At 47.9% G+C, this 15239-nt stretch overlaps 1 protein-coding gene across 1 annotated transcript in view; it reads left to right on the plus strand.

Moving 5' to 3' along the window:
* Window positions 1-1983: 1983 nt before the first annotated feature.
* The window catches only part of SIM2 (SIM bHLH transcription factor 2), a 158807-nt gene continuing 145551 nt past the window's right edge, over window positions 1984-15239 (plus strand). The window contains exon 1 of the mRNA XM_073584655.1: window positions 1984-2583. Coding sequence (XP_073440756.1) covers window positions 2409-2583 — 175 coding nt within the window. The 5' untranslated portion in view covers window positions 1984-2408. The remainder of the gene's footprint in view (window positions 2584-15239) is intronic.

The raw sequence follows: 15239 nt of genomic DNA on the forward strand, positions 1-15239 counted from the left end.
CTACCCATGCCTACTCAAACATCCCGTACACATGAAAAAAAATAAACACCACATACCTCGGCCCTGTTCCCTGGCGCTCTGTTTGTCTCCCTGCCTCTGGTGCGCTGGCTCTCTGCACCGCAGCACACAGCTGACCTGATGATATGATGTCATCGCGTCAGCTGTTTCACACGCTGATTGGTGGAGGAAGTGCCCTTGAGGCCCCTCTTCCACCAATGCAGTCAGCGGTGCCTATGGAGACAGCGAGCGGGCGGGCACGGTGCGGCCTGTGGCCCAAGATTTTCCAGTCCCTCGGCTGTCTCGGTCTGCGAGCCGCACTTTGCCCAGGTCTGGTCTACAAGGAAAACTGTTGCTCATAGCAACCAATCACAGCTCAGCTTTCATCTTTTAAGCAGCTCTGGTGAAATGAAAGATGCTTAGTGATTGGTTGCTATGGTCAACACAGGCAGTGTAACCTGTTGTGGTCAAGAAGATGTGCCTATGAAATATATATATATTAGATATTGATTATGCGGGGCTTTGCGTGTGGAGTCGGTGGGGCTTGATATACACACACATACAGCACATACACTCAATTTTATATATATAGATACCCCTCCTCACATGTAAAGCACCATGGAATAAATGGCGCTATAATAATAAAATAATAATTGTCTGCTTTTATTCATATGAGAAGAAGATGGAGGCACTGATGGTAAAATCGGAAACACCAGCCAAAAACGGATGAAAATCTGATCCCAATGCTCTGTTTCTTCTCGCATGCAAAAAAAGAAATACCCCGAACGTCGGAATCAGGCCTCGGCATAAGGGCGCTAGTCACAGGGCCGCCGTGCGGGAAATGTGGGGTTCACCCCTCTTCCCATAGACAGTAAGTTCCAGGAGCTCCCCACTTCTTATATAGAAGCCTCCAAAATCTCAGGACTGTTAGGCTGTGTGCACACGCTGAGGATCCGCAGCAGTTCTGCAGACAGTGTACAGTATAATGTTATCCTATGGGATTTCAAATCCGCAGTGCACATGTTTAGAGCAAAAACAGCACGCGGGGGGGGTAAGGCTATGTGCACACGCTGAGGATTCACCTGCGCATTTTTCTGTGCGGATCCGCAGGTAAAACCGCAGGTAAAGTGACCTGCGGTTTTCCTGCGGTTTTCCCCTGCGGTTTTCCCCTGCGGTTTGACACCTGGACAATGGAATAGATGTCAAACTGCAGCAGAATCAGAAAGAACTGACATGCTGCGGATTTAAAACCACAGCTTTTCCGCACGGAAAAATCCGCAGCATGTCAGTTCTTTCTGATTCTGCTGCAGTTTGACATCTATTCCATTGTCCAGGTGTCAAACCGCAGGGGAAAACCGCAGGGGAAAACCGCAGGAAAACCGCAGGTCACTTTACCTGCGGTTTTACCTGCGGATCCGCACAGAAAAATGCGCAGGTGAATCCTCAGCGTGTGCACAGCCTTAACCCCCCGCGTGCTGTTTTTGCTCTAAGCTCGGTATCGTTACAGGGCTCCGCACACAACCCCATAACCGCTGTCAGGTCATCGCTGCCCCATAGGCTTCACCCCCTACATAATCTGGCATTATGGGGTCATTAACCCTCTGTGTGCCAGGGCTGGAAAGTAGCTCTCTGCTAATAAAGCCCAGCTCCTTAATGGGCACCACATGGAGAATGCGGAGCATTTAACCTCTTCAGTGCTGAGACTGTGCTCCCCATTCAGGTAGTGCAGGGGTATATACTGGTTGCATTTAACCTCTTCAGTGCTGCGCCGCCTGCTCCTGCAGTGCAGAGTGACATCTAGGCTGGCCAGCTGTTAACCCCCTGCGCGCTGCCCTGCGCCTCCCTGGCTGTGTGTGTGGAGACGTCACTGAGCTCAGGGCCTATCCTCTGTCTGCACCTCCTGTGCCTGGACTCTGGGAGAGAAGGAACTCCACAAGTCTCCATTGCCTGACACATTATTATTATCCCATGGACAGAGGGGATCAGTGCAAGAAGACAGAGAGGAGCTCTGCACCCCGGGGGGTCCTGCCCTGCTGCTAACCGCCGGCTAACCGCAGGCCCCTGTGCACACCTGCAGCAGTGCTGCCCTGTGCGGATTGCTTTCATTGCCTCTTGGAGGATTTTGGGTGACTTCTCATTAGGACATGGAGCTCTCCCTGATGTCTGGACTCCTGGACTAGGGCCTGGAGGAGTCACATTGGGGGACACTGGTGACCACCAACAGCCCACGAGGAAGATGACCCAGAGAGCTGCGCGGCCATCACCCTCCTCATCCTCAGCACTCAGCCCCTCAGAGGAGTGAGAGCAGTCAGTGCTGTGCCCTCTGCTCTGATGACCCCAGCTGATTATTATGTCAGTGTTATTATTACCAGCAGTCACCTACACTGATCACCATCATCATCATCATCAGTATGAAGGAAAAGTCTAAGAACGCAGCCAAGACCCGCAGGGAGAAGGAGAATGGGGAGTTCTATGAGCTGGCCAAGCTGCTGCCCCTGCCCTCCGCCATCACCTCCCAGCTGGACAAAGCCTCCATCATCAGGCTGACCACCAGCTACCTGAAGATGAGAGCAGTCTTCCCAGACGGTGAGTGACAGCCCAGGTATCCCTGCATACCACTATATATACCTGTGTCTGTACCTGTGTCTGTACTTGTATCTGTATCTGTGTCTGTACCTGTGTATGTGTCTGTATCTGTACCTGTGTCTGTACCTGTGTATGTGTCTGTACCTGTGTCTGTATCTGTACCTGTGTCTGTATCTGTGTCTGTATCTGTATCTGTACCTGTATCTGTATCTGTGTCTGTACCTGTGTCTGTATCTGTACCTGTGTATGTGTCTGTACCTGTGTCTGTATCTGTACCTATGTCTGTATCTGTGTCTGTACTTGTATCTGTACCTGTATGTGTATCTGTGTCTGTACCTGTGTCTGTATCTGTGTCTGTACCTGTGTCTGTATCTGTACCTGTGTCTGTACCTGTGTCTGTACCTGTGTATGTGTCTGTATCTGTACCTGTGTCTGTACCTGTGTATGTGTCTGTATCTGTACCTGTGTCTGTACCTGTGTATGTGTCTGTACCTGTGTCTGTATCTGTGTCTGTATCTGTGTCTGTACTTGTATCTGTACCTGTATGTGTATCTGTGTCTGTACCTGTGTCTGTATCTGTACCTGTGTATGTGTCTGTACCTGTGTCTGTATCTGTGTCTGTATCTGTGTCTGTACTTGTATCTGTACCTGTATGTGTATCTGTGTCTGTACCTGTGTCTGTATCTGTACCTGTGTCTGTATCTGTACCTGTGTATGTGTCTGTACCTGTACCTGTATCTGTATCTGTGTCTGTATCTGTGTCTGTACTTGTATCTGTACCTGTGTCTGTACCCATGTCACCAGAAAAGCTGCAGCTACAGAAGTGATAAGTAGGAGGCACAGAGAGGGGACATCAACAAATAAATCAGCCCAAAAACAGTCTGTAAGAATGAGACAAGAAGTGATTGTGATACAGAAAATCCGATGTAATATGTGATCAGAGTTTAGGAATGAAAAAATGTCAAATGCAAAAAGAGTTAATAAAACTGACTTTCTTAACTACATCCCCCCAAAAAAATTACATATATATATATATATATATATATATATATATATATACACAAATATTATTCTTATTATTCTACTAATTGTACGTCCATAATAATAATTTCTTCAGGACATTTATTTTACTTATTTTAACATCAATAAACTCCATTCTGGAAATATTTTAGGAATTATTTTATGTTTATGTTTGTTGTTACTGTTATTAGTGTCAGTATTTCAGGCTTTCTATTTTATCATTTGTATTTCTCTTTTTTTCTTAGCAGTAGAATTAGTATATTTCCTTCTTTTTATCTTTTCGCTAATATTATATTAATGTTATTACTACTATTAAATTGCCTTTATTTCCTTTATTTATCCTGCAGTAATGGAGCAAGGCTTCTTTGTTAATAATTATGCTATTTTTTTTATGTATCTTGTATATTCTTAGCATGCTGGAAATCATGTAACTGGACACATATAATGTAGAACAGTTATCTATCTATCCGTTCGAATATATATATATATATACAGACACATTCATAGATGACCAATTAATAAATAGCTAGATACATATATATATATAATATGTATACATACTGTACTTATATAAATAATGTATGTATATAGTGTGACTGAGCCCGCATCATTTATAAATGCCTATCTATCTATTATCTATCTATCTATCTGTGTATACACACACACATATATATATATATACATCTATGATAGATAGGCATTTATAAATTATGTTAAATTATGTGTGCTCAGTTACTATATATATATATATATATATATATATATATATATATATATATATGTGTGAACAACGACAAAGCAAAGTCCAGCAATAACGTGAGCAATCCAGGATGCTGTTAAAAAAAATTTTCTTTTTATTCATAAATCCATTAAAATGCAATGGTCCAAGCAGTTCAAAACAGCAATAACGCAGGAAAGTCGTGCAGATAGGACGACTTTCCTGCGTTATTGCTGTTTTGAACTGCTTGGACCATTGCATTTTAATGGATTTATGAATAAAAAGAAAAAAAAATTTTAACAGCATCCTGGATTGCTCACGTTATTGCTGGACTTTGCTTTGTCGTTGTTCACATTTCTATGGATGGACTCCTACATCCCGATCCGGGCACAACGGGGTTAACCAGGTCAGCTGAGGTTCCAGGGGGTTCACAGGAGTGAGCTGGTCTACATTGTTGGATATATATATATATATATATATATATATATATATAATAGAGTATTAGAAACAATATGTGATACATGTCAAACGTCCACCACCTTTTAGGTCCTGTTTTTTGTAGATTATTTTTTATTTTAGATCATTTACACAAGTCCTCTGATGTTTTAGAATTTTATAAATCTGCTTGTTCCATACAAAATATAAATCTATCATGCGGGTGTAGAAAAATAATGATATATACATTTACACAAGAGCAAAGTGACTCTGAGGGGTGATCAGAGGATGTGGGGGGCCCTGCCTGCTGTTATATGGAGGTGAGGAGCCCGGGGCTGTTCTATGGAGGTGAGGAGCCCGGGGCTGGTATATGGAGGTGAGGAGCCCGGGGCTTGTATATGGAGGTGAGGAGCCCGGGGCTTGTATATGGAGGTGAGGAGCCCGGGGCTTGTATATGGAGGTGAGGAGCCCGGGGCTTGTATATGGAGGTGAGGAGCCCGGGGCTTGTATATGGAGGTGAGGAGCCCGGGGCTTGTATATGGAGGTGAGGAGCCCGGGGCTGGTATATGGAGGTGAGGAGCCCGGGGCTTGTATATGGAGGTGAGGAGCCCGGGGCTGGTATATGGAGGTGAGGAGCCCGGGGCTTGTATATGGAGGTGAGGAGCCCGGGGCTGGTATATGGAGGTGAGGAGCCCGGGACTGGTATATGGAGGTGAGGAGCCCGGGGCTTGTATATGGAGGTGAGGAGCCCGGGGCTGGTATATGGAGGTGAGGAGCCCGGGGCTGGTATATGGAGGTGAGGAGCCCGGGGCTGTTCTATGGAGGTGAGGAGCCCGGGGCTTGTATATGGAGGTGAGGAGCCCGGGGCTGTTATATGGAGGTGAGGAGCCCGGGGCTGTTATATGGAGGTGAGGAGCCCGGGGCTGTTCTATGGAGGTGAGGAGCCCGGGGCTGTTCTATGGAGGTGAGGAGCCCGGGGCTGTTCTATGGAGGTGAGGAGCCCGGGGCTGTTCTATGGAGGTGAGGAGCCCGGGGCTGTTATATGGAGGTGAGGAGCCCGGGGCTGTTCTATGGAGGTGAGGAGCCCGGGGCTGTTATATGGAGGTGAGGAGCCCGGGGCTGTTCTATGGAGGTGAGGAGCCCGGGGCTGGTATATGGAGGTGAGGAGCCCGGGGCTGGTATATGGAGGTGAGGAGCCCGGGGCTGGTATATGGAGGTGAGGAGCCCGGGGCTGTTCTATGGAGGTGAGGAGCCCGGGGCTGTTCTATGGAGGTGAGGAGCCCGGGGCTGTTATATGGAGGTGAGGAGCCCGGGGCTGTTATATGGAGGTGAGGAGCCCGGGGCTTGTATATGGAGGTGAGGAGCCCGGGGCTTGTATATGGAGGTGAGGAGCCCGGGGCTGGTATATGGAGGTGAGGAGCCCGGGGCTGTTCTATGGAGGTGAGGAGCCCGGGGCTTGTATATGGAGGTGAGGAGCCCGGGGCTTGTATATGGAGGTGAGGAGCCCGGGGCTGTTCTATGGAGGTGAGGAGCCCGGGGCTGTTATATGGAGGTGAGGAGCCCGGGGCTGTTCTATGGAGGTGAGGAGCCCGGGGCTGTTCTATGGAGGTGAGGAGCCCGGGGCTGTTATATGGAGGTGAGGAGCCCGGGGCTGTTCTATGGAGGTGAGGAGCCCGGGGCTGTTATATGGAGGTGAGGAGCCCGGGGCTGTTCTATGGAGGTGAGGAGCCCGGGGCTGTTCTATGGAGGTGAGGAGCCCGGGGCTGGTATATGGAGGTGAGGAGCCCGGGGCTGTTCTATGGAGGTGAGGAGCCCGGGGCTGTTCTATGGAGGTGAGGAGCCCGGGGCTGTTCTATGGAGGTGAGGAGCCCGGGGCTGTTATATGGAGGTGAGGAGCCCGGGGCTGTTCTATGGAGGTGAGGAGCCCGGGGCTGTTCTATGGAGGTGAGGAGCCCGGGGCTGTTATATGGAGGTGAGGAGCCCGGGGCTGGTATATGGAGGTGAGGAGCCCGGGGCTGTTCTATGGAGGTGAGGAGCCCGGGGCTGTTCTATGGAGGTGAGGAGCCCGGGGCTGTTCTATGGAGGTGAGGAGTCCGGGGCTGTTCTATGGAGGTGAGGAGCCCGGGGCTGTTCTATGGAGGTGAGGAGCCCGGGGCTGTTCTATGGAGGTGAGGAGCCCGGGGCTGTTCTATGGAGGTGAGGAGCCCGGGGCTGTTCTATGGAGGTGAGGAGCCCGGGGCTGGTATATGGAGGTGAGGAGCCCGGGGCTGGTATATGGAGGTGAGGAGCCCTGGGCTGTTCTATGGAGGTGAGGAGCCCGGGGCTGTTCTATGGAGGTGAGGAGCCCGGGGCTGTTATATGGAGGTGAGGAGCCCGGGGCTTGTATATTGAGGTGAGGAGCCCGGGGCTGTTCTATGGAGGTGAGGAGCCCGGGGCTGTTCTATGGAGGTGAGGAGCCCGGGGCTGTTCTATGGAGGTGAGGAGCCCGGGGCTTGTATATGGAGGTGAGGAGCCCGGGGCTGTTCTATGGAGGTGAGGAGCCCGGGGCTGTTATATGGAGGTGAGGAGCCCGGGGCTGGTATATGGAGGTGGGGAGCCCGGGGCTGTTATATGGAGGTGAGGAGCCCGGGGCTGTTATATGGAGGTGAGGAGCCCGGGGCTGTTCTATGGAGGTGAGGAGCCCGGGGCTGTTCTATGGAGGTGAGGAGCCCGGGGCTGGTATATGGAGGTGAGGAGCCCGGGGCTGTTCTATGGAGGTGAGGAGCCCGGGGCTGTTCTATGGAGGTGAGGAGCCCGGGGCTGTTCTATGGAGGTGAGGAGCCCGGGGCTGGTATATGGAGGTGAGGAGCCCGGGGCTGTTATATGGAGGTGAGGAGCCGTGGCTGTTATATGGAGGTGAGGAGCCCGGGGTTGGTATATGGAGGTGAGGAGCCCGGGGTTGGTATATGGAGGTGAGGAGCCCGGGGCTGTTCTATGGAGGTGAGGAGCCCGGGGCTGGTATATGGAGGTGGGGAGCCCGGGGCTGTTATATGGAGGTGAGGAGCCCGGGGCTGGTATATGGAGGTGAGGAGCCCGGGGCTGTTCTATGGAGGTGAGGAGCCCGGGGCTGTTCTATGGAGGTGAGGAGCCCGGGGCTGTTCTATGGAGGTGAGGAGCCCGGGGCTGTTCTATGGAGGTGAGGAGCCCGGGGCTGTTCTATGGAGGTGAGGAGCCCGGGGCTGTTATATGGAGGTGAGGAGCCCGGGGCTGGTATATGGAGGTGGGGAGCCCGGGGCTGTTATATGGAGGTGAGGAGCCCGGGGCTGTTATATGGAGGTGAGGAGCCCGGGGCTGTTCTATGGAGGTGAGGAGCCCGGGGCTGTTCTATGGAGGTGAGGAGCCCGGGGCTGGTATATGGAGGTGAGGAGCCCGGGGCTGGTATATGGAGGTGAGGAGCCCGGGGCTGTTATATGGAGGTGAGGAGCCGTGGCTGTTATATGGAGGTGAGGAGCCCGGGGTTGGTATATGGAGGTGAGGAGCCCGGGGTTGGTATATGGAGGTGAGGAGCCCGGGGCTGTTCTATGGAGGTGAGGAGCCCGGGGCTGGTATATGGAGGTGGGGAGCCCGGGGCTGTTATATGGAGGTGAGGAGCCCGGGGCTGGTATATGGAGGTGAGGAGCCCGGGGCTGTTCTATGGAGGTGAGGAGCCCGGGGCTGTTCTATGGAGGTGAGGAGCCCGGGGCTGTTCTATGGAGGTGAGGAGCCCGGGGCTGTTCTATGGAGGTGAGGAGCCCGGGGCTGTTCTATGGAGGTGAGGAGCCCGGGGCTGTTATATGGAGGTGAGGAGCCCGGGGCTGGTATATGGAGGTGGGGAGCCCGGGGCTGTTATATGGAGGTGAGGAGCCCGGGGCTGTTATATGGAGGTGAGGAGCCCGGGGCTGTTCTATGGAGGTGAGGAGCCCGGGGCTGTTCTATGGAGGTGAGGAGCCCGGGGCTGGTATATGGAGGTGAGGAGCCCGGGGCTGTTCTATGGAGGTGAGGAGCCCGGGGCTGTTCTATGGAGGTGAGGAGCCCGGGGCTGTTCTATGGAGGTGAGGAGCCCGGGGCTGGTATATGGAGGTGAGGAGCCCGGGGCTGTTATATGGAGGTGAGGAGCCGTGGCTGTTATATGGAGGTGAGGAGCCCGGGGTTGGTATATGGAGGTGAGGAGCCCGGGGTTGGTATATGGAGGTGAGGAGCCCGGGGCTGTTCTATGGAGGTGAGGAGCCCGGGGCTGGTATATGGAGGTGAGGAGCCCGGGGCTGTTATATGGAGGTGAGGAGCCCGGGGCTGGTATATGGAGGTGAGGAGCCCGGGGCTGTTCTATGGAGGTGAGGAGCCCGGGGCTGTTCTATGGAGGTGAGGAGCCCGGGGCTGTTCTATGGAGGTGAGGAGCCCGGGGCTGTTCTATGGAGGTGAGGAGCCGTGGCTGTTATATGGAGGTGAGGAGCCCGGGGTTGGTATATGGAGGTGAGGAGCCCGGGGCTGTTATATGGAGGTGAGGAGCCCGGGGTTGGTATATGGAGGTGAGGAGCCCGGGGTTGGTATATGGAGGTGAGGAGCCCGGGGCTGTTATATGGAGGTGAGGAGCCCGGGGCTGGTATATGGAGGTGAGGAGCCCGGGGCTGGTATATGGAGGTGAGGAGCCCGGGGCTGTTTTATGGAGGTGAGGAGCCCGGGGTTGGTATATGGAGGTGAGGAGCCCGGGGCTGGTATATGGAGGTGAGGAGCCCGGGGCTTGTATATGGAGGTGAGGAGCCCGGGGCTTGTATATGGAGGTGAGGAGCCCGGGGCTTGTATATGGAGGTGAGGAGCCCGGGGCTGTTCTATGGAGGTGAGGAGCCCGGGGCTGTTCTATGGAGGTGAGGAGCCCGGGGCTGTTCTATGGAGGTGAGGAGCCCGGGGCTGTTCTATGGAGGTGAGGAGCCGTGGCTGTTATATGGAGGTGAGGAGCCCGGGGTTGGTATATGGAGGTGAGGAGCCCGGGGCTGTTATATGGAGGTGAGGAGCCCGGGGTTGGTATATGGAGGTGAGGAGCCCGGGGTTGGTATATGGAGGTGAGGAGCCCGGGGCTGTTATATGGAGGTGAGGAGCCCGGGGCTGGTATATGGAGGTGAGGAGCCCGGGGCTGGTATATGGAGGTGAGGAGCCCGGGGCTGTTTTATGGAGGTGAGGAGCCCGGGGTTGGTATATGGAGGTGAGGAGCCCGGGGCTGGTATATGGAGGTGAGGAGCCCGGGGCTTGTATATGGAGGTGAGGAGCCCGGGGCTTGTATATGGAGGTGAGGAGCCCGGGGCTTGTATATGGAGGTGAGGAGCCCGGGGTTGGTATATGGAGGTGAGGAGCCCGGGGCTGGTATATGGAGGTGAGGAGCCCGGGGTTGGTATATGGAGGTGAGGAGCCCGGGGCTTGTATATGGAGGTGAGGAGCCCGGGGCTTGTATATGGAGGTGAGGAGCCCGGGGCTGTTGTTCCAGCCTCTGATTTTACTCCGGTTCTATCTGATTATTTGTCACCTTTTTCCTTTGTATGTTTATATTTATTTTATTTTATTATGTTGTATTATTATTATCAGCTGCAAAATGTAACAAGAGTATTAGATAGTCAATAACTAGTGTGTGTGTGTGTGTATATGTATATATATTTATGTGTGTATATGGATATAGGTATACATGTATGTGTGCGTGTGTATATGGGTCTGTGTACATATGTGTGTATGTATATATATATATGTATATGTATATGACTGTGTGGGTGTTTGTACGTTTCTATACATGGGTGTGCTTGCCTCACTTTATAGCATTTAGTATTTGTGCTGCTTCATAATACACTTATGGTATTTGATTTCCCTCTTTGCCCTATTTTTTTTCCAATCCATCTGTTCTGTCTGAAGTAATTTTTAAAGGGCCCAAGATGTAGTTATTATTATTATTATTATTATTATTATTATTATTATTATTATTATTATTATCATCATCATTAAAACAAATATTCTTATTACGTTTCGTATTGACGTGCCATTTTATTTCTTTCTTTACAAAAAAAATAAATAAATAAACACGAGCAAAAACAGAAAAATAAATTTCTAAACCTGCACCATTGTGTCTGGGACCTATAGGAGACAATTTAGGACTGATACTATTATGCTCTGGGGGATACGAACTCCATTATGTTATTATGTTTGATCAGATCAGCTCTCATAAATGTATATATATATATATACAGATTGTACTATACGGATTAGTTTTCTATGGGAGGCACTGAGCTTGGCTGGATCGATTATATGAGGGGTCCAGAGGGTGTCGGTCATTCTGATATAATAGGCTCCTGGAGGTTTCCCATCACTGCGCCTTTCTCCGGAGCCGCATCCGTGCGTGCAGGTCTGAACAGGGGCTGAGCTCAGCACATGGCTGGATATGGGCAGCTCGTCCTTTCCCAAATCCCATTCAGACCTATTGAATAATTACAGTAATGTTCTGTATTAAATGTGTGTGTGAACATAGCCCTGAGTGTAGAGCAATGACACAGCTGTGAATGGGATTACAGTTTAGAAGAGTTTTTTTTCCCTGAATCTGTTTTGATGCAGTAAGATTATGTTTTTCCAGTTTATTTGACTTTAGTTTTATTTTTAAAATTTTTTTTTCTGGTGAATTGTTTCGTTTCCCTTCTTTCTCTGTGTGACCTCAGCCCAAAACACCAAAATGCAAATCCACAATTCACTGTAATATTTTTTTTTTCTTTGTATCAGTCACAAAGTCCAGATCCGATGAAAAAAATAAAACCAATAAAAAAGAGAAACCTATTAAATAACTATAAGACAATGAATATGATGTCCCCTCAACAAATGCCCCCTATATATCCCCTGCGACCCCCATATACCAGAGACAAGAATCCACCAACACCAGGAAGATCTGCACCAGTATCACCAGTATCCCCAGTAATAGCCCCCAGGACTGTGATTACAGCACATGATGCCCCCTGACAGATCCCCCCAGAAACCCTACAATATACATGGAGAGAAGCATCAGGAGAGCCTTCATTTCTCAGCTTCTTCTTCTCTTCTATTTATTATTACTTCATTTCAATTGTTGTTACCAGGACTCTCCCCAGGATTCAGGCTGTGGATAAAGATGTGACCTATGATGGCTGCAAAGATACAAGTGATTCTGCTGCTACTACTACTAATAATAATAATAATAATGATAGGGATTAATAATCTATGCAAATACTTTTATACTACAAAAAGACACAAATTTTCCAAGCTATTAAGAATAAATGTGGTGTTGTTGTTATTATTATTATTATTTAATATTATCATCATTATTATTTATTATTATTTAATATTATTTGCATTATTATTATTTAATATTATTATTTATATTAGTAGTAGTAATTATTATTATTACTACTATTATTATTTAATATTATTATCATTATTAGTAGTATTATTTAATATTGCTATTATGCATTATTATTAGCTAATATTATTGTTATTATTAGTAGTTATTATTATTGCAATTTATTTATTACTTTAATCAGTAGTAATATTATTATTAATAAATTAAGTGTAATATATAATAAAAATTACTACAACTATCCTATTATTATTATTATTACTTGTAGTATTTTTAATATTATTAATAGATAATGTGCACTAGTTATCCTCATTATTACCAGTAGTAGTATAATTTTATTGTGATATATTTGTAGTCATGATTTATTTTATTAATATCTAGAACATAAAACTGCTTCCATTAGATATTGTTCGTCTTCTTCTTCTTCTTCTACTTCTTCTTCTTCTTCTTCTTCTTCTTCTTCTTCCTCTTTTCCATTACTACAACTATATATTCTTCTTTTTAGTCTTCTTCTTCCTCCTCTTTTTTTTCTTCTTCCACCACCACTGCCACTATTTTTTCCACTACTAATAAGAATATTAATAGTAATACAAAAACTATTAAAAAAATAAACTAGTGATAATAGGAAGAAAGATAAATGTGAGGAGTATCAGTGATGTGATGATGAGTGATAGTGATGGCTGTATATGAGCAGAGCTGTGCTGCACCTTCCTCCTCCTCCTCCTCTTCACTCCTGATCTCTCTGCTCCTTATTATGGCGATCTCTCCATTGTCCCAGAGTCATCACTTAATCCGAATCATCTCAATAATCCCCGTGATTGAGAGTAATTAGCGCCACTTGCTGCCCATTAATGTCACAGATCATTATTATCTCATTATACACCTCCTGGAGATACACCTCTAGGTGGAGAACTACAAGTCACAGCAGTGCGAGACACCATGACATCAGGATCTCTGAACTCCTGCTTGGTGCAATGTGGCCAAAGCTTCCAGGACAATGGGAATCATGGAGGAAAAAAAGTGTAAAATTAGGAATAACAGAAATAATAATAATAATAATAATAATAATAATAATAATAATCCTTATAATAAAGTAATGAACTGTCGCAATTACAATAATAATGATATTTATTTTTATAATAATAATAACTATATCAATAAAAATAATGACAGTAGCAATGAAATTTAACTTAAAAATAATATTGATAAATTATAATATTAATAATAGTTTATCTAATTTCAATTATTCATTCAGTTCTATTTTTTTTTCTCATTCTGTAATATTTCCTTTGTTGGACTTTGGTGGAGGTTTATCACACCATCTATGAGGGCATAAGGTGTATATAAGTGAATATACATAGTGGTCATGTTATATGTATTAATGTACATAACACACACACACACACACACACACACACACACACACACACACACACACACACACACACACACACACACACACACACACACACACACACACACACACACACACACGCGGCTTCCACCATATTTGCAGAAATTCCATGAATATAATTCCCCCATTTTCATCACAAATTACTCTTGTGTTAATGCTGAATTATTTGCAAAGTAATTGGCTAGATTACTGTTATAGAAATAAAATATAATATATATATATATATATATATATATATATATATATATATATGTATATATGTATGGTCCACACAATACTGGAGGCGGCAAAGCATATACAGAGGGCAGCAGGTCTCGGTCAAGGCTCTGCGCCTTCTGGCAGCCTCTCTGCTTCGGCTACTTTACCTGCAACCTATCATTTTCTAGTTGTTGTAGGACTACAAGTCCCACCCTGACCGGCTGGATGAGGCAGCACAATGGCTGCTCCAGACCCCGGACCCGCCTCTGTGACTTCTCTTCCTCCGGCAGCAGATGAAGAGCTCAGGGGTCATTGGTCGCCGGGAAATCTCTGGAGTCATCCAGGACAATACTCTGGAGTGTCGCAGAGATACAGAACTGTCCATAAATCAGAGCAATGAAACGTTCTCAGTCTCCTCAGTTATCGGTAATGTCCTCATTCCCGGGGAGCCTGTGTGTATAGAGGGGTCAGTCAGTGATCGCAGAAGGTCGCAGGAGGATTTCTCTGCATCTGCCTGTTTACCTGAATGCTGCACGCGGTGCCCAGTGGTGTCTGCCTGCCCAGTATCTACCCATTGGTGTCTGCCCAGTGATGTCTAGTGATGTCTGACCAGTGTGTGCCCAGTGGTGTCTGCCTAGTATTTACCCAGTGGTGCCCACTGATCTCTGCCCAGTGGTGTCTACCTAGTGGTGTCTGCCCAATGGAGTCTGCCCAGTGTTGTCTGCCCAATGTCTGCCCTGTGATTTCTGCCGTGATTTCTGCCCAGTGATGTCTGCCTAGTGATGTCTGCCCTGTGATTTCTGACCTGTGATTTCTGCCTTGTGATTTCTGCCCTGTGATTTCTGCCTAATGATGTCTGCCCTGTGATTTCTGCCCTGTGATTTCTGCCCTGTGATATCTGCCTAGTGATTTCTGCCTTGTGATTTCTGCCCTGTGATTTCTGACCTGTGATTTCAGACCTGTGATTTCTGCCTTGTGATTTCTGCCCAGTGATGTCTGCCTAGTGATGTCTGCCCTGTGATATCTGCCCTGTGATTTCTGCCCTGTGATTTCTGCCCTGTGATATCTGCCTAGTGATTTCTGCCTAGTGATGTCTGCCCTGTGATTTCTGCCCTGTGACATCTTCCTAGTGATGTCTGCCCTGTGATTTCTGACCTGTGATTTCTGCCTTGTGATTTCTGCCCTGTGATTTCTGCCTAATGATGTCTGCCCTGTGATTTCTGCCCTGTGATTTCTGCCCTGTGATTTCTGCCCTGTGATATCTGCCTAGTGATTTCTGCCTTGTGATTTCTGCCCTGTGATTTCTGACCTGTGATTTCTGACCTGTGATTTCTGCCTTGTGATTTCTGCCCAGTGATGTCTGCCTAGTGATGTCTGCCCTGTGATATCTGCCCTGTGATTTCTGCCCTGTGATATCTGCCTAGTGATTTCTGCCTAGTGATGTCTGCCCTGTGATTTCTGCCCTGTGACATCTTCCTAGTGATGTCTGCCCTGTGATT

Source organism: Dendrobates tinctorius, unplaced genomic scaffold (genome assembly GCF_039654945.1).
Source record: "Dendrobates tinctorius isolate UK_male_01 unplaced genomic scaffold, ASM3965494v1 ptg000084l, whole genome shotgun sequence".
In the NCBI taxonomy this organism is placed as follows: domain Eukaryota; kingdom Metazoa; phylum Chordata; class Amphibia; order Anura; family Dendrobatidae; genus Dendrobates; species Dendrobates tinctorius.